Source organism: Pelecanus crispus, chromosome 1, assembly GCF_030463565.1.
Source record: "Pelecanus crispus isolate bPelCri1 chromosome 1, bPelCri1.pri, whole genome shotgun sequence".
In the NCBI taxonomy this organism is placed as follows: Eukaryota; Metazoa; Chordata; class Aves; order Pelecaniformes; family Pelecanidae; genus Pelecanus; species Pelecanus crispus.
The window spans coordinates 91,886,379-91,908,849 of NC_134643.1; the positions used below are offsets into that span (position 1 = coordinate 91,886,379).

General features: G+C 52.5%; 2 protein-coding genes and 1 non-coding gene across 3 annotated transcripts; all 3 read right to left on the reverse strand.

Moving 5' to 3' along the window:
* Nucleotides 1–6: 6 nt before the first annotated feature.
* C1H12orf57 (chromosome 1 C12orf57 homolog) lies at nt 7–550 on the reverse strand. The gene is made up of 3 exons (XM_075727621.1): nt 496–550; nt 245–421; nt 7–155 (listed from the first exon to the last, which is right to left on the reverse strand). The coding sequence occupies exons 1-3, from the start codon at nt 548–550 to the stop codon at nt 7–9; spliced, it is 381 nt and encodes a 126-aa protein (XP_075583736.1).
* A 107-nt stretch (nt 551–657) lies between these two features.
* LOC142597200 (U7 small nuclear RNA) lies at nt 658–717 on the reverse strand. The gene has a single exon (XR_012832017.1). It is a non-coding gene; the product is annotated as a U7 small nuclear RNA (small nuclear RNA).
* Nucleotides 718–2,505: 1,788 nt separating this feature from the next.
* Nucleotides 2,506–10,568, reverse strand: ATN1 (atrophin 1). Its single transcript, XM_075720143.1, is given in 11 exon segments — nt 2,506–2,539; nt 3,132–3,312; nt 3,595–3,738; nt 5,021–5,738; nt 5,847–6,069; nt 6,297–6,988; nt 6,990–7,181; nt 7,183–8,301; nt 9,672–9,785; nt 10,161–10,298; nt 10,491–10,568. Coding segments are annotated over 11 exon segments (3,633 nt in total).
* Nucleotides 10,569–22,471: the final 11,903 nt, after the last annotated feature.

The window sequence follows — 22,471 nt, forward strand, 5'->3', positions numbered from 1 at the left end:
ACGATCTCAGGAGGCTGCCACTCCGCCGGTCCCGGCCCCGTGCGGCGGCAGCGTCATGGGCGGCAGGAACATGGCCTTGAGCTTGCCCGACATGCTGGCGATCTCCGGGTCCTGCGACTCGTAGGACTTGATCAGCCGAGCGAACTTCAGGACCCCTGCAAGAAAAGGGGTGGGAAGGAGGTACCCGCCCGCCGCCGCCCCCTCGGCGTGCCCGGAGCTTCCCGCCCGGCGGGGAACAACCCACCTTCGCCGTCGTTGCTGAAGCCATAGGCTTTGATCACGTCCTGCTGGATCTGCGTGGCCACGGGCAGCAGGAACTGCAGCATCTTGCCCATGTCGTTGCAGGCGTTATCCCGAGCCTCCTCCATCCGCTGCGCGTTCTCGGGCGCCCCGAAGGCTTTGATCACCTCCGCCAGCACCGCTGCGGGAGAGGAGCACACGGCTGCCAGCCCGCCCGGGTGCCACAGCCGGCCGCCGCCGCCCTCCCGCACTCACCCTTCGCCTGCTCCGCGCTCAGCGACACCGCCCCGGCCTGCGCGGAGGCCGCCATGGGGCCCGGCGGGGCGGCCGCGGCTCTACCCGCCTCACGGCGCCGCAGCCCCGCCTACCGCCGCCTGTCTGCGCGACCCCGCCCTCCCCTGCCATTGCACTGATGGGTGAGGCTTCCCGCGCAGCGGGAAACCTGCTGGACAAATACTAAAAGAGCTGAAATCACTGCAGGCACTCCCCCCCGTGCAAGGCCCCACCCGGGCCGGCCCACCCCTAGGTGAGGGCGAGGGCCGTTCCCGCCTCGGGCCGCCTCCCGCGTGAGACCCCGGCCCCGCGCCCTGACTCGCCGTCCCGCTCCGCCCCGCAAGCGGCGGCAGCCGCCGAAATCCCGGCCCTGCCGCGCCGTCCGGGCGGTATGCAGATATCGCGCTTCCCATTGGTGCCGCTGCCCACACGCACCGCCCCGCGGGGGGCGGGCTCTCCGTTGCCGCCGGCCCCAGGGCGCGGGCCGCCGGCGCTGGGGCTGCTGGGAGCGGCTGGCAGCAGGGGCGGTCCCGCCGGCGGGGCCTTGCGGGCCGTGCTCCCCTCTTGGCCGGCAGGAGGGACCTCGCAGGTCGCGGGGCTCTCCCCTTTCCCCGCCGGCGGGCTGTACGAGCCCCGCTCACCGGCTCCCCCGCCCTATTTAGCAGCCCCGGTTTTCACCCCCCTGCCTGGGGAGCGCGTGTTTCTGCCCTCTCCCAAGGCGAGGTGCTTGCTACAGCCCTGCACAGCCAGGTCCCCTCCTGGGCCTGGTAAAAAGAAATGAACACAACAGAGCCTGTTTCTGGAAGGGTTTTTTTGTTTGTTTTTTTCTTAAGAGCTTCATATATATATTTATATATATAAATTATTAGAATGTGTGTTGGGGCTTGGGAGTGCGTGGGGGAACTTTGGGTGTTTTTCCATAGCTGGGTTGTTGGTTGGTTTTCTTTTCCTTTTAATGGTTAAGTAAATATATATATGGGGACCAATCGAGAGATACAACTGTGAAATCAGACACGCACACGGGGGCAAGGGAGTCACAAGTTGCTACATAAAACTGCCACGTCTAATAGGATGTGCATGAGTTAAAGTACATCAATTAGAATGGGTGAGGGGAAAGGGGCAGCCGCCATCTTACAGACAGTCCCAGGATGCAGTATGCTCGGCCACATCAGCTCTCCCCACGGGGCTCGAAGGGGTTGTGGTGGTGATTGCAGTCTTGAAAACAGTCTCCCGGTGCTTTGCACCTCGTGGCCGTGCCCGTTCCCGTCAGCCGTGGGAAAGCACAGCCACCATCTTGCAAACAGTCTTGCGGTGCTTTGCACCCTGATGGCTGGGACCTGTCCCTCTGCAGGCAGGAGCAGCTGCTTCTGAAGGGGTCCCGTAATGCTTTGTTTGCATCTGAAGGGATGTTGGAGAATGGGAAGCCACTCTGGCTAATCTGAAAAAGTTCCACGTTGGTTTTCTGTATCGCTAAGCAGTATCTTACACCTAAAGGGGGGCAGGGTGCGAGGAGGCATCTTGAAAAAAGGTTCTGTTGGGTTTTGAGTTACTTCTTGGCTACACCTCCTCACAGAAGCAGAAAAGGCAGCAGCATCATGTCCATCAAGTCCTGTAATGCTCTGCACTTTTTATTTAACGCAACTGTTCCCCCAAAACAAAGGATGGAGCTGCTGCCATCCTGAATTCACATCAGTCTTTGTCTTTTTGAGCTCTGTGCAATGCTGATGCTGTTTTCTTCAGAGCTCTGCTGAAATCACGTACCGATCATTTTGTGTCCATTAGTGGTGTTTCAGTCCCTCCCCATTTTCTCTCCTCCACTTTCTGCTCCCAGGATGCCATCCTGTACTTTTTGTCCCATCTTCTCTTGCACTCTACTGCATGGTGGGATCAGGATGTGTCACTCCGCAGCTTCCCCTCCCCCAGGATTTGGTTGATTGATTGCTCCTCTTGAGAGAAAGACGTGATGATGTCACTTTGACAGGAGAAGTCCATTTAAAGGGGTTTGTCACTTTCTTTCTTCAGGTGGCTAGGATAAAGAAGAGGAACAAGGTGATCATGTGAGAAAAAAAGGCAATTTACTATCTCCCACCGCCTTTTGTTAGTCTAGACCCCCAGGACACTGCTGGCTCAGAAAGTTTTGCAAATCCTTGAAGTAGGAGATGCTATCGAAAAGGTACAACACTGCACCTCCCTCTTTCCCAACATGCTTCCCCATGCACTTGTGAAAGCCTCGTCTTGGCAAAAGCATCCAACCCTTGCGAATGTTTGGTATTTTGGCAGGAGTATCAGTTAGTCGGAACTGTATTAGCATGTGTGAAACATGCAAGTTTATCCCAACCCCACCCCAAGGAGAGGAGCTGAGACTCTACATGAGATTAGCCACCAAACAGCCACTTGCCAAGAATGACCTTCCTGGTGGCCAGCCCGCAGCTGTGCCCCAGCGGCAAGGCATCCCTGCTCCCAGGTTTGGGCTCAGGCCGAGTCACCCACTTCAGGGGTAATGCTTCCCTGTCCCCACCGCCTCTGCCACCCCCAGGCTGGGGCTGGCCCCGGAGGTATACTTGTGAGGACAGAGCAGTCTGCTCGCTCCACACTGCGTAGAGAGCAGGTCCACACACCTGTAGTAATCCTCCTGCGTCGGGAGTGGCACGCCGTGCAGAGGGTGATGGGCGTGAAGCCACTGCTGCTGTTCCAGAGCCAGGCGCTGCAGCTCAGCTGACTGCGCGTGCATGGCCTGGAGCTGATGTGCTGCCGACATGGGTGCAGAGAGAGAGCCCGGCAGGTCCCTGTAGGGTGCAGCTGCAGCCAAAGACGAAACAGAGAATAAACGAGTTAACGTAACAGCTCCATCCTCTCCCATGGCCTCATAGGCTCTATCAAGACTACTGCACTTCCTTTTCCAGCCCTGCCCATGTGCAGGACTTGCTCATCCCCGGATACTGTAGGCTTGTCCTACACCATGCCAGAGCTCTGTTTAATAGACCTCGGTTCGGTCCTGTGACCCCTTGTGACCACCCTGACCCTTGGAGCTCTGCTGATGCTCTTCAGAGAAGACCAGCAGTACCCTGTGAGCATCCTTACCAAAAAGCTGGTGGCGCAGCACTTCATTCTCATGTAGAGGGTGAGGCAGGAGAGGGTTGGGGATGGTTCCAGCTGGGTATGGTATCCGGGTGAGGTGTGATCCCGAGGCGAGTGGGTCAATAAGAGGGTGAACAGAGGCTGAGGCTGGGAAGAAAAAGATATCACAAGATAATTGTCCCGTGCTTTGTAGGAAGTAACACAAGGCACAAGGCACAACAAAATAGATATGGAGAGGGTTAGTATGTGTTAGGGATGGAACGATTTCAAGACTAGACAATGCAGTACCATGTCCTTCCAAGTGTTACTCTTTTTGCCTGTGTTGAATTTCACGTGAATCAGCCTGGCATAGCTCTGTCCCTTACCCTCCTCAGGGAGAAGTACTGCTCCTTAAGGTCGATTCTGCAAGGACCTGCTCTGCAATCACGTCTGTACCCAGTACCGTGCCTATCTGCCACCCTGGCTGTCGTTCATGTGCATGCTCATATCTGGTGCTTCCATTTCCAGGTCTCATCTGGCACAGATGCTCAGTGTCAGGCACGCAAGTTTGCAAGTACTATCTAAGGCTGAAGTACAAGGTACTATTTATATGAAAACTGCTCTTTCCAGTGTTTTGGACTTGCTGCCAGAGTGCCCGCTGGAGGTGCCCAGCTACAGAGCGTGGGGGAATGCACATGCATTTGTACCTGATGCCATCTCCGAGTAGTTGTAGCTGCTTAGAGTGGGTGTCTGTCTGTGACTGCCACCAGATCCCACTGACTGCTCACAGTACCTGAGCAGGTACAGCACTTGCTCCTACTGTGTTGTAGTTTGGGCTTTGCTTCCCCGAGATTTTCATCCCTAAACTTCTTTTTACTTTGCTTCCCTGTAGCATGTGGAAATGGAAGGGACCACCACTCAATTCTGAAGGACAGCAGCCTCCAGTTCCTTACAATTAGCCTATCTTCTCTCCCATCCCATCCCACCATCTACAGCAAGAACCACAGGAGCAAACTAGAGAACCAACATTTCATTAGTCCTAAGGACACTGTCGAAACTGTTGTTACCAGGGCTCCCACTCCCTCTGCGAGGGATGCAGTCCACAGCACCACCGCCCCAGTAGCCAGTGGGGGACCCCAGCACTCATATCATGTCCCCAGAGATCCAGAACTAAAGGACATGGTGCAAACAGCTCCGCTCGCAAGCAGCAAACTGACAGACAGCCCGATGCTTGCAACAGATGTCAGTTTCTCTGGTGGGATGGGAGTGAGGGCAAGACTGAATGACCGCGATGTTGACCTCTTCTGGCTGAACAGGTGGATCCGGGGCCTCAAAATCTAGTCTTGGCAGCTTTTGGGCTTCCCCAGGGCCAAAGAGAGTGAACGCAAGGAGGGTGCAGTAGGAGGAGAGCAGGGCTTTGTGCAGGGCACCACCACCATGGGGTCCTTACCTGCATGTATGGCATCCTGCTGGTGGAGATGGAGGTGGGAGTGGATGTGGGAATGCTGATGATGATGAGGTGTCACATTGAGCATCTGCAGCCGGGCCAGAGGGTCATTGCTGAGAGCAGCCACCCGCTCAGCGTGCTGGCGCTCAGCAGCCAAGCGCTCGGCGTAGGACATGTCGGGACGAAGGGTCGGGCCGGCTGCCAGCGCTAGCCTCTCCCGCTCCAAGTGGCCCAGCCCTGGGTGGAAGGGGAAAGCGGGATGAAGGCCAGGGGCCGTCTGCAGACTCAGCCCGCCATGGCGTGGGAACGGATCCATGGCAGCAGCTGGCACAGCATGGAGCTGCTCCAACTCGGCTGGCTTGACTTCAAAGCCAGGCTTGAGACGTTCACGCAGGTCCCGGTCCCTCAGGTCTCGTTCGCGGGCTTCCCGCTCCCTCAGCTCTCGCTCCCGTGTCGCTGGATCGCTGCTGTAGATGGCCGGCACGTTGTACCCCAGCAAGCCCGGGTCAACCGCCCCCAGCGGCACGTAGAAAGGGTGGTTGCGGTTGCTGGGGGACATGACATGGGGCCGTGCGTATTCGCTGAGGGTGCGCAGAGCTGGGGTGTCGGGGCCCAGGTATGGGGGAACAGTCGCTACAGCACTGCCCTGCTCGAAGGAGGGACGGTGGGGAACCGGCCCAAGGGATGAGCACTCAACTGGCCGGCCCTCCTGAGCCATCTTCTGCAAGAGAGCAGAGAGACCAGCGTCACGGTCTCAGCAGGGAGCGGCTGAGGGGGCCCTCGAGCATCTGCCCCGGCTGCACTGCGGCAGCAGGACCCCCAGACTTACCACGCTCCTCTCCAGCTCCCGCTCCTTCTCCCGCTCCCGCTCCTTCTCCCGTTCCCGCTCCCGTTCCCGCTCCTTCTCTTCCCGTGCCTTCTGCTCAGCCTCTCGCCGCACTTTCTCCACCAAGTCTGCCCTTTTCTTGGCCAGCTTGGAACCATCGAGGGGCACAAAGTACAGGTCTGTGCGGGAGCAGGAGTTGAAGCCACGGTCCAGGTGTTTGTTGAATCTGGGGGCGAGAGGCGAAGCCTGTCAGTGCAGAAGGGGCTGGAGGGCGGGGATGGAGATGGGGATGGGGACAGGGACGGGGACAGGGGCAGGCAAAGCTAGGCCTGGCGCTGCAGGAAAGGGAAGAGCATCATGGAAAAGGCAGAAAGGCGCAGCTGCACCCCACGCTCAGGGTGACCGCCCCTTCCCTGCCCCACACCTCCCTCCCCAGCCTGGGGACACCCTCACCTGGCTGACTGGCTGGCGTGGCTCGGCACGTCCACCACCTTGGGGGGCGGCGAGGGGCTGCGAGCCGGCGGCACGGGGCTCTCGGGGGGCTCGTACTCCTCCGACGGCTCCTGCTTGATCTGCGCGGCGCTGAGGGGCAGCGGGGCCGGCGGGGGGGCCGGGGCGGCCATGCTCCCCGGTAGGGGCGGGGGGGCAGAGGGGGCGGGCGAGGGGGCTTTGTAGCCCCCCGCCACGGGGGAGGAGGCCACCCGGTAGCCGGGAGGGGTGGCTGCCCGGAACGGGGCAGCCGAGGAAGCGGGGGGTGAGCCCGGCTTGTAGGGGGCCGGGGGCTGGAAGGTGGGGACGGGGGAGGCCGCCCGCTTCCCGTAGGGAGCCACGGCCGAGGGGGGCACCGGGGGTGAGACGGTCTTGTAGGGGGCCGCGGAGGGGGAGGCCATGGTGGCGATGACTGTGGAGAGGGTGGTGGCAGCGGAAGTGACCGGAGGGCCGGCCCCATGGGCAGGGGAGGGCGGCGGCGGCGGGGGGAAGGTGTAGGTGGCAGGACTCTGCCCCGGGGGGTGAGCGCACATGCCGGCGTAGCTTCCCTGGGAAGGGGCGGCGGCGGAGGACGAGGAGGAGGACGAGGAGGAGGAAGAGGGGGCCGCGGCGGCAGCCGAGGGGGCCTGGCTGTAAGCGGCCTGGCTGTGGGGGGGGGTAGAGGCGCAGCCCGTAGGTGGCGTGGGAGGGGTGATGGCTGCTGGAGTCCAGGCCGTGGGGGTAACCCCCGGGGGGCTGGGGGGGAGCTGCGGCTGCCGGGGAGACCCCCCCGCCGCCTCCGTGGCCGTGGTGGTGCTGCTGGGGCGGCTGCTGGTGATGGGGGGGCTGGCCGGGGAAGGGGGCGGCGGGGGTGGGAGCCGGCGTTGCCCAGGGGGCGGCTGTAGGGGGGCGGCCCCTGGCTCCAGACGGGCTGGGAGGGCAGGGAGGGCTGGGTGTACTTGGGGGGCTGGCTGGACACGGAGAGGCCGCTGGGCGGGGGGAAGGAGTGGCCGTAGGAGGCACTGTAGCTGGGCAGGGGCTGGGCCGGGGAGGGCTGGGGGTACTGGGCCGAGGAGGTGGAAGGCGGCAGCGGCGGCGGGGCGTAGGGGTAGCGGGAGGGGGCCAGGGCGGGTGCCTTCTCCTGCCCCATCCCGTGGGGTGAGGGGAGGTGGCCGCTCAGGGCCTGCCCCGCCATCCCCGGGGAGCCGGAGGCGGCCGCCGCGTTGTTGAGCGGGCGCAGGGCCGGCGGGGGAGGCAGATTGGCGGAGACGTGGGGGAAGGAAGGGGCCGAAGCCGGGGGGGCGGCCGGAGGGTTGGCTGGGGGCGTCTTTTGAGGGGGGAGCCCCCCGACCACGGACGCCAGCGAGATGGGGGTGGTGGGTGGCGGATTGTGCTTGGCGCTGAGGGTCTGCTCGCGACCCCCTGGTGCTGGGAGCCCCCCCACTCCCCCGGCAATTTTGGCCCCAACCTGGACCACGTTGGCCGCAGGGTAAAGAGGAGCATGGGCAGAGGAGGAGGAGGAAGAGGAGGAAGAGGCAGAGGAGGAGGAAGGGGGAGCGGAAGGGGCAGGAACAGCGGAGGAGGAGGAGGAGGAGGAGGAGGAGGCGGGTGTCTGCGGGGCTTGAGCCTGGAAAATGCGGGAGGCCTGGCCCTCCAACTGGGAGTGGTAGCTCCCTGCGGGGGGTCCCTGGGGGTGCACCTCGCCCGGGAGCCCAAAGCTGGGCTCGGGTGGACGGGCCAGGCTATCGGGAGGGGGAGCTACTGGTGGGCTCTGGGGGAAGAGCGGAGGGTGGTGGTAGGAGTGAGATGGCCCCTGGGACAGCACGGAGGAGGAGTCGGAGTCATTCTCCACGCTGCCAGGGCTGTAGACGCTGGGTGAGGTGCTCCTGTTATCCTGGTCAATGTCTCGTGGGTCACTGCTCATCTCATCGTTGAAGCTGTGGCCGTCAAGGCTGTCAACATCGGACGGGGACGGAGGGCAGGGCAACTCCTGAAGTAGGAAGGAGGAGAGAGGTGTTACGTGGCCTCCCAGACCATGCACAATACTTTTCGAGTTCCCAGAGTACTTGCTTTCTGACCTTTCTCTGCCAGCACTAGAAGACCCCCCAGAGGGAAGGAGACATCGTCTGGCAAGGTATAAACACCACCAGTCCTCCTGCCTCTCCTTGGAGCAACTTCAGTGCCCTCACGTCCTTCATGAGCACGACATGCTCAGGGAGGAGGCAACGATGGGCACCTTGGTTACAGAGGCAGCAAGGGAGGGCAGGGAACTGTTCTTACAGACAAGGTTGAGAGTGAACAGATACAAAAGGTCCTAGCACCAGCACCACCGGCGATGGGTTGCTGGCCAGGGTACGGTTCAGCATACCACCAGCTGACATGGAGCAGCATGCACCACAGTGTGCCCAGCACAGCCCCCAGGCCCGGGATTGCTGCTCTTGTCCCCGCAGGGCTCTCCCTCGGTGAGGAGACCCGCTTCCCTCTGGCCCCCTGCCCTGAGCGTTTCCCTCCTCTGGCTGCCCTGCTCCTTACCTCCAGATGTCCCCCCTGCACTTCCCAATCCCTGCTCCTCCCCACCACCTCTCGCCTCAGGCAATGAAGCATCAGTGATTCAACAGTTAGCATGGACAATCAACAAATGCCACTTTTGAGCCTCAGGGGCTTACAAGAGAGGCTAAACTGAAAAACAATCACTGTAGAGCTGAATGAAGTGTCCACGTGGAGAAATTACACAGGTGTAGCCACAGTGGTTTAATTACCATGTCCTCATAACATGAGCAAATATCCCTGTGTTTGTAGGCCTTTACAGCCAGTTCCCTGAACAGGCTAACAGGGAACTGAGAAGTGCAAGAGCTGAGTCTTCCTCCAACCATCTCATCACTGATCAGCCCGGTGCTGTCGGCATTTTGGAAAAGCCTGCCACAGCTATGCAGAGTGTGTGCGTGAGCACGTTTTGCACAACCATTACCCAGACTTGAGCACCTCCGTCTCATGCTGCTCTGGGGGAGCAAAAGTGGCCGAGTCTAACCTGACTGGCAGCTGCACACGGAACCAGGCTCTTGTCACTAAGCCAGGAAAGGCAGGGTACGTGCCCAGCTCCCCAGGGTGCAGCAGTCCCCTGCAGACAAGGCAAAAGAGATGGAGAGCCTCCATCTGCTCAGTTGTCACTCCTGGGGGTGTTTTTGTAGCCAGGCAGATGCCACTGAGGTTGGAAGAGCTGCAGTGTGAAACCCAAGGTGCCAGGGCTCCCAAGCAGCGGGAACCTCAATCTGGGCAGGTGTGAGCAGCACAGGTAGGGAACAGGAGAATCTTTTGCCCCGGACCCAGGACATTCCAGCAATCACAGCAGGGGCAACTTACCTCGGTTTTGGTTTTTTTGGGAGCATTGGTGTCCTCCCCTTCGCTCTCCGAGATCTCTTCTGTTCGGCCCTGCTTGCTACCCTTGGGGGTGCAGGATTCCTCCACCCGGCCTTTCTGCAAGGGAGAGGAGAACAGGGAGGTGGGAGGATCATGGGGAAACTTCCCACCCTGCCAGACCTTCACAGACTGCAGCAGGTGGGACATAGCCACCACGGCACATGTGTTGAAGAGCTTAGCAGTGCAACGCCGATCCAGAATATGGCAAAAATTAGCACTAAAAAGGGCTGGCAAGACGGAAGACCAGTTCTTGGGAGATGATGGGAAGTGCAAGATACTGAGGAAAGAGGGATCCCACCCATTCCAGAGAGCTAACCCAGCATGGGTTCCTCAGTGGATTCCTTCAGGTCTGCGTCCCTGGATCCCCAAACAGATCCCACCCGGTGTGGGCAGTCCTCGGGTAGCCCACGCTGGTGTACTAGCTTATGCTACCTTTGTTGCTTGTCGGGATTTCTCAGCCTTGCCATCGCTGCTGGAGGTGCTGACGCCCCCGGGGGAAGCTCGACCCCGTGACCTGAGCTCCTCTCGGGGCCCTGGAGTCTCTTTCTTCCGTCCACTCCGCATTGACATCTAAGAGAGAGATCACTGAATCAGTCCTTCTTTGCACCTCCCTCCACTCCTGCCCTGTCCCCAGCCTCCCAAAGCCCCTGAACCCCTGGCACTCCACTATGCCAAACTCATGTCCATGAGCTTTGCGGTGAGCCTCAGTCCCAACCCACAGCTCCAGCTTGTCTCTGGTGTCCCACGCCCCCTCTCACGTACTGAGTCCTTGTTCTGTCGTGTCTTCATTCTTTTGGGTGTGGGACCCCCATTCTCCTTGGCCCGGTTTGATGAAAACATAAATTTTTTTCACTCCGCACCCCCCTTCGGCTGTTCCCGGGGAGGTGGAGATGAGCAAGAGCAGTTCTTCTGGAAGGGGGGCTTACACCAGCAATGCAACAAGATTCCGGTGAATCCTGAAAGGCAGACGAGATGAGAGGGGAGAAAGAGTGAGTGGACTATAGGACATCCTTTTGTGGTCTGCTATAGAAATATGACAAAAGTAGTACTGTTTCCTTAATTATTATTTACAGATGCAAGGATCTTTACTAAAAATGCAATAAACTTCCCTATCAGAAGGGGAAAAGATTTGGCCACTGTCACATTGGATTTCCAGTTTCTAGGAGTGATACCAACACAATGAGAGGCAGGCAGTCCTCCAGTTTTTTGGAAGAAGCAGAGAGGGATGGTTATCAGTATGTTGATCGTCCTCTGAAATAATTTTAGTATTTCCAGTTCCTTGTTTATTTGATCTTCAGAGAGAGGGGAAAAAATAATGGGAAAGTGCTTTAAAATATTCCTAATGACAATGTTTCTGGTTTCGTAAGTTCCTTGCACTTGTTGTCAGTGCAGTAAGTTACACTATCCTTAACTGGCCATGTGCTGTCATTAGCCAGCTCTGCATAATGAGCCCCCAGTGGCCTTTGCTGAAGGGGTATTATATAGCCCTACTGTCTCCAGAGCATATGCACATGTAACATGCACCAGCATGTTACACAGAAAATGAGACAAGTCTTGCTTAGGCTGTTCAGTGTCCAAGGTACACAAATAGGTGCGAGAAAATCCATTTAGCTTTGATTTTGCATGACACAAACAGAACCAACTCTGTTCAGCTTGGAGTGCCTGCCTAGGTCTCCTTCTTTTCCATACACTGGACTCCTTCTCACCAAAGAGTCGTGCCCAGAGATGCAGAGTACATCCCTACACTGTGCAGCAGCGAGAAGATTTCTGAGCTCCCTCTGAATAAATTTACAGTTTTGTGCTATGTCCAAAAGCACTGTAGCTATTTAACACCCTGTAATGCCACACAGTTCCTAGTTTAGAGTAGGAAAGCACCATGAATGTGTCAGCCTGGGAACTGGACTGAGAGCCTGGGAGCTGGACTGAAGTGATTCAGGGATGCTGCTCCTGAAGCTAGTTTGCTTGGCTCCATCCAGCTCAAGATCTTTGCACCGCACTATACTGCGCAGGTGTAACCAAAGAGACTGTCTTTCCCCAGCCTGTCATTTGAGATCCTATACTTGGCCTCTGGAATGGACAATCTGCAAGATAAGGAAATGTGTCCTGTGGATGAGGCACTGGGAGAAGAGATGCACATCTCCTGGTTTATATTCTCTGGTCTGGGAGCACAGAGAAGTTTTGTGAGTAAGTATAAGAAGACTTGAGATTTGGGACTCCTAAAGGCCATCCCAGACCTGGAAAGATCAGCTGCCAGCTGGCCAGTGCAAGAGCAGTCTGGATGTACTTTCATTTCTCTGAGAAGGGAGCTGAAACTAGGTATCAGAGCAAAGGCACGAGACAAGAGAACTCCTGGACCTCTTGTACAGTCCTGCTGCTGGACTGTGTGGCCCCAGGGTCGCTGCTTTCCACTGCTTCCATCTCCCTACCTGTGTAAAAGGAGTAATGACACCGGCCTGTCTCTTGTGGGGCTCCACATTTTCCCTGACCAGAGAAACCCATCCGGAAGGTACTTGGGAAGAGCAGGGGATTGTTTGTTTTAATTTGATTAATATTTTATTTGACCCTCATCATGAAAGCCACGGGGGACTCATCCAGCATTAATTCCCACACACAACAATTCATTAACTGAGACCTCTTCTTTAATAGAAAAATAGCTCACAATGGTTTATAACTGACCTAATGGAGGCAGAGCACTCTCCTAATCCCTACCAGCTGATGTGTTTTACAGCCTTACATTTCTGTCATACTTTGGCCTGTGGTTGCTAATTCAGCCAGTTACACTGATGCTATTCTAGATAAGCATCTAGAATTAACATTTCTTACACGAAACAAACATTGTAAGTAAGGCTATCCTAATTTGACTCAACTTCAGCACACGCCATGTTGGCAACCTTCAAGTATTAGCTCAGCTCTGAACGCACAGAAGCAGCAACAGCACATTACCAATATGTCACTGCTCTTTACATTCAACAGGGATGCCACCCACACCTCCCACACCAAAGAACCGAACATCACAATGCACCACACAGGTCTCACTTCAGCTTTCCAGTAACCCTGTAATGACAATTACGGTCTTCTTTCCAGAGAATTAAATCAAAGAAATAATATGCAGCCAGCCACATCCTGAAACTTCCCTTTTTAAAAGAAGTACCAGCTGGGTACTTAGGTCAACTGCTGAACATGCAGCACCAAACAAAGCCAGAAACAAACAGGTGTGTTTCAGTAGACATAATTAACCGCTGGGGCAGAAGTTTCTATGACTTAGAGAGCGAAGACTTTTCTAAAATACGTAACAGACTTGACGCACACATTATTAGGCTCAGTACAGCAACCGTTATGTCAGAGGCCGAATGAGAGGATCACACCACCACCTTCTAATTTTAATATCTATGAAATAAAAGCTTGCATTGTGAGCCTTGACAATTAACAATGTTACACCTAACCCTTCCCATCACCAAAGGTCCCTGTAAATGTCTCTGAAGAGTTCCTAGGGCTCTGTGGTTTTGGAAAGGAAATGAGACATTTGGCAGGTCTGGCCTGATGAAGCCCTTTACAGGTTTGATTGAGTTACGAGGCATTGCAAATTGCTATTTTCTGTTTGTGTTTCATACAACCCAGCCTGGTTTGGCTTACTGCCCAAACTCCTCCATATTCTCGCGTAAGCCCTGGTGCAGTCTCCTGTGAGCAATGCACACTCAACAGGCATCCCCATGTGGTATCCAAAATGGATCCCACTCCTCCTCCTCCTCCCCAGCTTCAAGTAACTCTCCTTGCCAAAGGTGCACTATCCCACACAGGCAGCCAGGAGATCACGGGCTCCAGTTCCTCTCCTGTGGAAGGAGGCAGATAAGCACTCTCCTTCCCAGGCTGTAGTGTGGAGCAACTCTTCATGGGTAACAAAACTGGAATAAAGTCCATCTCAAATGAGATGCACTCAAGTTTTACCTATTTAAGTATACACCCTTGGTCTCTCTCAGAAAGTTGGGTCAATGTCCTTGGCTCAGGATAGCATTTACATATTAGACTGAGGGTCTGAGAAAATAAACTTTCCTAGATTAGCAACAGAAGCAGAGGAAGTGGAAATAGGACCCAGTTGTCTGGGATGGTGTTTGGGGTCTTGGCCCGGACTGTAAATGACAAATGAGTCATGTGCCCAAAAGGCTTGCACATGCCAGGGCTGCACACACAGGTACACCCAACACATGTTCCAACAGCAGGGAGGCAATTTCCAGTGAGACAGGGAAGTCTGGGAGGTGCCTCCAAATCCATGAGGGCTGAAAGGTTTTGTCACTTTGGCTGGTGCTCAATGGCAGAGCAAGCTCCAGGATGGGCAGCCCGAGTCCAGAGCTCCAGTCTGCTTGAGAAGGTTAAAAGCCAGCTAAGGTCCAGCTAGCCCTCCCCAGGGCCAGTGACAGGAGAAGGGAGAGCTGAAGGCTCCCAGCATCCATGCCACTTAAGAAAAAGAGCTAACACCACCATTACTTCAGCAGCGTTTCTTTAGCCAGCAGACATTTAAGGCCTGATCCAGTCCTCACCAAGATTAGCTGCTGGTACTCAGTTGTGAATAGTTACCACGATCTTCTTTTGTATTACTCCTCTCTCGGGGAGGGGGGGAACCCCCCGCACAACTACTTGGTTTTATTTATTTACGCCTGATCTTCTCCAACTGTAACATCCCAGTAATCTTGGGCAGATTCAGATCTGGTCCAAGCAGGAGGGGAGGTGCAGCAGGCAGAATGTGACTATGGTAGGTGGCACAGGAGTCCCCCCTGAGCTAGCCAGTGATGATTTGGGGGTGGAGGGGAATAGCTCTGATGTAGCCTCCTCTCTCCACCGAGGTTCTGCCTAGGCATTGCCTGGTTGACCATATACCTAGCTGCAGGCACTGAGTGCAAACACGTCAAGGTGCATGGCTGGATCATTCAGTCTCAAAGAAGAAATGAATTAAAAACTCTGCCACCCATCAGGACCACAAATGCTGCAAGAAGGGACAATTTGACAGCACCTGTACTTTTAAATAAAATGGGACAGTGCCTGTTCTCTGGTCCTGGGGGTGACTGGCATTACACAGCTTGCACCCAGACGGCAAAGTTCTCCTACCCTCCAAAAGGGGACGGACACATCTAACCTGGCCACTGACAATCAGCATGGTCCCACACTAACTCCTAAACCACACTCAGGCATCATCTGGGAGAGCACTCGTTGGCACAGACCAAAGACCACACTACAAAGGAATGCCATGGTGCTGTGGCTGTGCACCAGTGTTGTTACTATAGACATAGCCAGCGTTATCTTCCACTAGATGCCAGTCCACGGAAAATAAGTTTGGAGTGAGGAGTCAGTTCCTCCTTTAGTCTAAGTACAGATGTTCTGAAGTTCAAACCTCTTGTTTTCTTCAGTTGGGAACTGTTGAAAGTACATAGTGACTACTCCTTAAGTCATTTTTTGAAATGTAGGAACTACATCCAAAATCCTACGTGAAATCAAAGGCATTTGGCTTACAAAGGCAGGGATTTAGAAGTCAGAAGATGTGAGAACTAAACTGAGTCTGTTTCTCTGCAATTCATTAGCTGTGTTCCCATCCTGGTTTTTCTCTTCCCCCTTCTGCAAAAGGATGGGTTAGCACTGGAGGGAGGAACCAGGGAGGTGAAATGAACACAGCTGCTTTCTAACACATTGCAGATGCTGGAAAGTGTCCTGAAAGTAAGATGGGATGATAACCAATGGATCCTTCTTGACAGGTAAAGATCACTCAGAAGGGAGTGCCCACTGGAGCTGTATAGCCAGGGGCCACGCACCGTGGGTGGGAAGTCAGAAGTCATCATATTTACACATACTGCCCAGTGAATGACAGTCCCAGGCAATACATTTTTAATTCCTGTCTCCATTTCCCTCATTTATAAAATGAAAGGAAAATTCCCAGAAATAGGTGTTAATAACTGTGTAGTATCTTGAAAACATAAAGTTTTGTCTAAAATACCACAATGAGACAACCTGAAGTACTACATTTCCCAATGGCTCAGTACCTGACTTCATGTCTGAACCCTGGTGTCTTTTTATAGGGCATGGTGGAGACAGGGAGGGAAGGGGAAGGGTGCCGTGTTTAGTGTTAGATAGCAATAAATTAATAGGTCAGGGTTCAGGTTGCATGTCATAGTCTTATTGTCAGTCTTTTGATTGAGCGTGACATTACTGTTAAAAGGTAAAATGATGGTGTGAGCAAAGGGATTAGTATGCCAAAATGGTTGAATACCAAGATGGCAGTGGGCAAACACTTGCGGCTAGTATTACCTTGGGCATGACTATTCCCATGACTTGCAAATTTTTTTTACTCAGTAAATTTTCTTAAGAACAAATACATTTATGCGACACCAAATGAAAGGTAGTTTTGAAACTACCTTTTTCAGGCATTTTTCTGTCTCCTATAAAATAATCACAACACTGGGTGGATGCAGGGGCTGTGAACTCGGGCTGGAAGGTTGATTAATCAAGGAATAAGACTGTAGACCTGGTCAAATAATCATACTCCAGTTAACACTCTTGCCTACCCAGTGGATGAAGTTTAACTACATCCCTCCCCCAATACTAACGTGAAGCTGGAGGATGCCAGGGGACTCAAATACTCATGAGTCTGGGTTGAAGGCAGTCAGCATCAGCTACAACTCTCTCCACCTGCTCGCCCTGCTCCCGTGGGCCACTCCTGTGCCATTGTACACATGCATCCCGCGATCAGAGCACACACCTCCCTGTCCTCTGCAGCCCCCCAACACTGCGTGTGTGACAGGAGCATCTGACCACCAGTGGCTATTGGACAGGGCTGGGAAGGGCGACGACCTGCCCCACTAGGGAGGCTTGGCAGCATGGCATTACATGGCAAACTTAGACTGAAGTACCACAAAACAACCATCTGCAACTGAAGTGAAAACTGCTGTTACTACTCAGAAGTCAAAATATACTAGTTCAGTGTAAAATCAGTGACAGTTGTCAATTTTTGTAATTTTCTATGAGTAAATTGATTTTTATATTGGCAATGTACTGGAATTTCAATGGATTCTTCTATCTTCAAAATATTGCACAAAATGAGTCACTATGAAATGTTTATGTACACTTTCAGAAACCTCATTCTGTACTGAAGGGCAAATTACACACACTTTAGACATGCTAAATGAACTCTCTTGATCTACATCTGCCCATGTATGTAAGAAAAGACGAGGCTCGAGACCACCTGAGGAACCTGAACATACACGTACATGGGACCCAACGAGATGCATCCCAGGGTCCTGAGGGACTGGGTGATGTAGTTGGAAAGCCACTCTCAGTCATATTTGAAAAGTCATGGCAGTCAGGTGAAGTCCTCAGTGACTGGAGAAAAGAGAGTATTGTACCCATTTTAAAAAAGGATAATAAGGAGGACCCTGGGAACCATCAACTAGTCAGCATCACCTCAGTGCCTGGTAAGATCATGAAGCAGATCCTCCTGGAAGTTAGGTCGAAGCATACGGAAGACAGGGAGGTGATCAGAGACAGCCAACACGGCTTCACCAAGGGCAAATTGTGCCTGACTAATCTAGTGGCCTTCTACGATGGAGTGACTGTATCAGTGGACAAAGGAACGGCTACAGATGTCATCTACCTGGACTTCTAAATTGGAGAGATATGGGTTTGACATATAATGAATTGACTGGATGGGCACAACTCAAAGAGTTGTGCTCAATGACCAAGTGGAAACCAGCAACAAGTGGTATCCCTCAGGGGTCCATACTGGGACCAATACTATTTAATAACTTCATCAATGACATAGATAGCGGGATTGAGTGCACTTTCAGCAAGCTTGCAGATGACACCAAGCTGAGTGGTGCAGCTGATATGCTTGAAGGAAGGGATGCCATCCAGAGGGACCTTAAGAGGTCCAAGAAGTGAGCCACTATGAACCTCACCTCCTGAAGTTCAACAAGGCCAAGTGCAAGATCCTGCACCTGGGTCGGGGCAATCACCAGTATCAATACAGGCTGGGGATGAAAGGACTGAGAGCAGCCCTGCAGAGAAGGACTTGGGGATACTGGTGGAAGAAAAACTGAACATGAGATGGCCATGTGTACTTGCAGCCCAGAAAGCCAAACGAATCCTGGGCTGCATCAAAAGAAGGGTGGCCAACAGGTCAAGGGAGGTGATTCTGCCCCTCTACTCTGCTCTGGTGAGACCCCACTTGGAGTACTGCGTCCAGCTCTGGGGTGCCCAGTACAATAAAGGAGGGCCACAAAAATGATCAAAGGGCTGGAACACCTCTCCTATGAAGAAAGGCTGAGAGAGTTGGGGTGGTTCAGCCCACAGTAGAGAAGGCTCTGGGGAGATCTTACTGTGGCCTTTCAATATCTAAAGAGGGCTTATAAGAAAGACTGAGAGAGACTTTTTTACCAGGGCCTGTAGTGACAGGATAAGGGGCAATGGTTTTAAACTGAAAGAGGATAGGTTTAGATGGGACATACGGAAGAAATTTTTTATAATGAGGGTGGTGAGACACTGGAGCAGGTTGCCCAGAGAAGGTGTGGATGCCCCATCATTGGAAGTGTTCAAGGTCAGGTTGGAGGGGGCTTTGAGCAACCTGATCTAGTGAAAGATGTCCCTGCCCATAGCAGGGGGGCTGGACTAGATGATCTTTAAAGGTCCCTTCTAGCCCAAACCATCCTATGATTCTTTGCCTAAAATACTACCTCCCACACTCAATCTGAGCCAACAGCTTTAATCCTCTTCTTACATGTACTTGTTGACTTATTTGTCAACAGTACTTGTTGACAAATTCACTTACCATGCTACCTAGGTGCACCTTCTCCCCAGTAAAATGATAAATAAAAATTAAAATGCTCACATTTCAGGAAAGGGTGCCAAATAAGAGTACTAAAAATAAACTTGCAAAGTGCTGGCAGTCTTAGGAGATAAAGCCAGTTTACCTTTTATTAAGTCTATATTAATGTTTTGTTTTCTTAATTCTGCACAACCATGAGAAGTAAGGATGTTATTTTAAGTGTGAAAGCTGTAATTCTGGAACCTCCATTCAATGAAAAACTTATCTGAGAAAAAAAATATTTTCTGATGAGCAGAGTGAAATAAAAACAATTAGAGCTAAAGCGAGGTAATAAATAATAAAAACATTCATGCATTTAACAATAGCTTAATTTACAGCATAAAAGATGATATTAATTTTTGCAGAAGCAACTGAAAATGAAGTTTGATTCACTAAATGAAGGTTAGATGTACTAAAGAAGGTTACGTTAATCGTAAAACGATTCCTGAGGGCACACTAAAATGACTGTAAGTATGTAACAGATTTACTTAAAAATCTCAGAAGAGTCGTTCAGTCTCCCCAGAGTAGGGCCTCTGGATCTCTTGGAGACACAGGCTGACAGAGCCCAATGGAGGACCACAAAATGTAACACGCTGGGCTCTTCCCTCTGCGGTTGGGATGGAGGCCTATGGACGCATGATGCAGAGGAAGGACACATCACACTCTCCATACTCATTATTTTAAGAAGTGCAGCACCTTCTATACTTGCAATGCCTGAGCACACCTTACCTGTGGAGCTGTTAGGGTTTAAGCATCTATTGTAATACTTAAGACCCCTCTTTTAGATGTCCCTTTACTAAGGAATGCAAAGTAAATTGCTCAAAGACATTACAGGCTAGTTTCCCAGAGACTCAAAGGAAGATGTCGGCTGGAAGGGACCTCTGCAGCTCTCTGCTCAACCTCCTGCTCACAGCTGGGCTGACCCCAAATCTAGATGGAGCTGCTCAGGGCCTCGTCCAAGGCAAGTCCTGAACACCTCCAGGAGTGAAGCTTCCCCAGCTGACCTTGGACACCCATTCCAGTGCTGAAACACCCATTACCAGTCGTAATTTCCTTGCTGCAATTTGTGACCGTGACTCCCTCTACCATAGCTCCTCACTGTTGGTACATGGAAGTTATCCACCTGTCAATCCATCGTGGTTCCAGACTTCTGCTGCAAGTCTTTACTGGGGAAAATTGCTGGTAACTTTGCAGCTGCAGGACATATATAAGAATACAGGAAACCAGAATCTGAATCCAAAGTCAGGGCAGCCACGTCATCCATCCCTCTCTTCAGTAACAGACCAGTAAAAAGCATGGTCACCCCTTTCTGCCAAAACCTGTATCATTCTGAAGCTGGCAGAGGGAGGTCCAGTCAAGGATATGATTCTGCTCAGTCCCAGGCAAACTAGTCAGACTGTAGAGAAGAAGCTAGAAGGATCAAACTCTGCAAATGGATTTGAATGAATGAAGCGCTGAAAGTATCAGGCTAGGTGGAAGAAAGCCTGCTGGATCCTCACCAGCATCGATGTCCTACCTCCCAACGGCATTGAGTTAAGAGACAGTGTCAGCATCACAGATGATCACGATTTAAGAGAGAACAAAACACTAAAGAAGCAAAACCAGGATGGATATAGAAAAAGGGCAAAGGGAAGCCAATGTGGCTGATGAGAGTGAATTAGTGAGGGTAATAATGAGGATAAGAAGTAACTAAGGAGAACTGTAGAAGGACTTTCCAAGAGGAGCGACTGGGCAATTAAATGGCATGTGAACTTCAAGCTAGGTAAACATAAAGCAATGCACACAGAGAAAAAAAAATTCCATCTCCACATATAAAATGATGGACTCTAAGCTGACCAGTGACACTCAAGAGTGATGCCCTTGGGATATGAAAGGCAGATCCATGAAAATGTCACCTTGGCATTCAGCAGCCATCAAGAACGCAAACCACATCCTAGAAATTCCTGAGAAAGGAACTGAAAACAAAACTGAGAATGTCATTATGCCCTTGCACAAACCCATGGTTTTCCCACGTCTTAAAATGTGTGTGCAGTTCTGCTCCTTCCATAGGAACTAGAAAGGGCAGTGAAGGGGTTAGACATCTCTGTCCAGAGAAAAGGGTTACTAAGTGAGGACGTGATCAAGGACTGTAAAACCATATATGAAAAGTAGAGGTTACGTAAGAAAGAATTTTTCACTGTCTTTTCCAGTATAAGAACTGAGGACCATCAAATAATGCCACAAGGAAACAAGTTCAAAACAAACAAAAAGAGGTAGTAGTTCTTGAAATGGGTGGCTGAAGAATTTCCAATCAAAGGACACTATAGGTGCTAGAAATTTGCATGGACTTGAGGGGAGACTGCAGAGTTTCATGGAAGAGAGAGTAACTGGTGCTTACTGAATAGTGAGAAACCACATCCAGCTACAGCAGTCCCTCTGCTGAAAACAGTTGGAAGCTGTAGGAGTATCAGAGGAAAACAGCACGTAAGTTTGCCTTAATTCACACTCCTTCCTAGGGATTTGGTAGCAACCACTGCTGGAGCAGCGGACTCTGGACTAGATGGACCTAGTAGGGTTATTGGTATGTTTTTAACAAGTTCAATAGTACAAAGCACTGAGTGATACACTGAAGTGACAAGCACACCCACCTTAAGAACTTCTGCTCATCAGTAGGGAGCGCTGAGGAGCAGAGGGATTTACTAATCACAGTAGAGCTATGGGTGCCATCGTTATTTTGAAGGCATCAGGCAAGGTAGTATCAAGCAATGAGAAAAAGTATTAATGCCACTGGACATTGCACTTGTCAGACATCCTCCGGTAGACCAATGTAATGCTTCAGTTACCCAGCATCAGGAAAGATGAAAGTGGATTGGAGAAGGTGCCGAATGCAGTTTCCAGAATGCTGAGGGACACAGGGGCAAAAGAAAATCAGTAAGATAGAATTCACTAAGTTTGCAAAAGAAAGTAGCTGGCATGGTGCCCAAGGGACCCAAGGACACCCTTCTGATTCTGTGTTTCTAGGGATTCATGACTGACAGCAAAGGCAACCAGAGAGCCATTTGTGCAAAGGGCAAGCATCTGAACAGGAAGAAGAGGTACAGACAGATCGAGAAGGAAAGGAGGGAATTGGGGCCAGGGAGATGGGCACAGGAACAATTCTACAGCAGACTTGAGACACTGATAAGCTCTGAGCCATTCCTTTGCTTGGGATCCCACAGCTTTTCCTTGGTCTACAGAACTGGCCAGTGGGATGATCCTGCCCTCACCAGTAGGGCTGAGGGAAGGGAAACCCAACAGTGTGTCACAGGAAGATTTACACGGGAAGAGATTGATGGATGTCTCCACTCAAACCCCCTGTTCATAGTAAACTGCAAAGCTAGATGAGGTTGTCATGAACACCTCGGCAAACAGAGTTTCCCCAGCCTCTCTGCGAACCTGTGCCGGTGCTGAACCACCCCTGGGAGGAAGGGGAGGTTTTGTCTTACATACTTCACCAAGTTCACAGTGAAGTATGGTTCTAGTTCTTATGATTTTGTGAAATCAGAAAGCACGACGTTTATGGCTAAATCAAGATCTTCCTGGTCACAATACAACAAAGGATTAAAAGTCACAAGTATCTAAAATTCTCCCAGATCCCAAGAGAATTCAAAGCAAGCAATTTATGCCAAAGTGCTACCACCTACAGATACATAATCCACCTCACAGGCCACAGACACAGGCCTCTACCTCTCAAGTGGGCACCTGAGCCCAGAGGCTGATCCAAAATTAGGCTCAGACTGGCATGCCAGGAGAAAAGGCATGATGGCAAGTGAAACCACTGCTGGAGATATTTTTAATGCCTTGGGTAATCTCTGTGAAGCAGCACATGATAACCTGTGGGCAGAAGCTTGGTGCACAGCTATGGCACAAGCATTACCTCTCC

Excerpts from the sequence above, each read along its gene's own strand:
- C1H12orf57 (XM_075727621.1), bottom strand. The coding sequence starts at position 550 with ATGGCGGCCTCCGCGCAGGCCGGGGCGGTGTCGCTGAGCGCGGAGCAG. Across the intron at positions 422-495 it reads GAGCGCGGAGCAGGCGAAGG|CGGTGCTGGCGGAGGTGATC; the intron begins GTGAGTGCGGGA and ends CCTCTCCCGCAG. Across the intron at positions 156-244 it reads CTTCAGCAACGACGGCGAAG|GGGTCCTGAAGTTCGCTCGG; the intron begins GTGGGTTGTTCC and ends CTTTTCTTGCAG.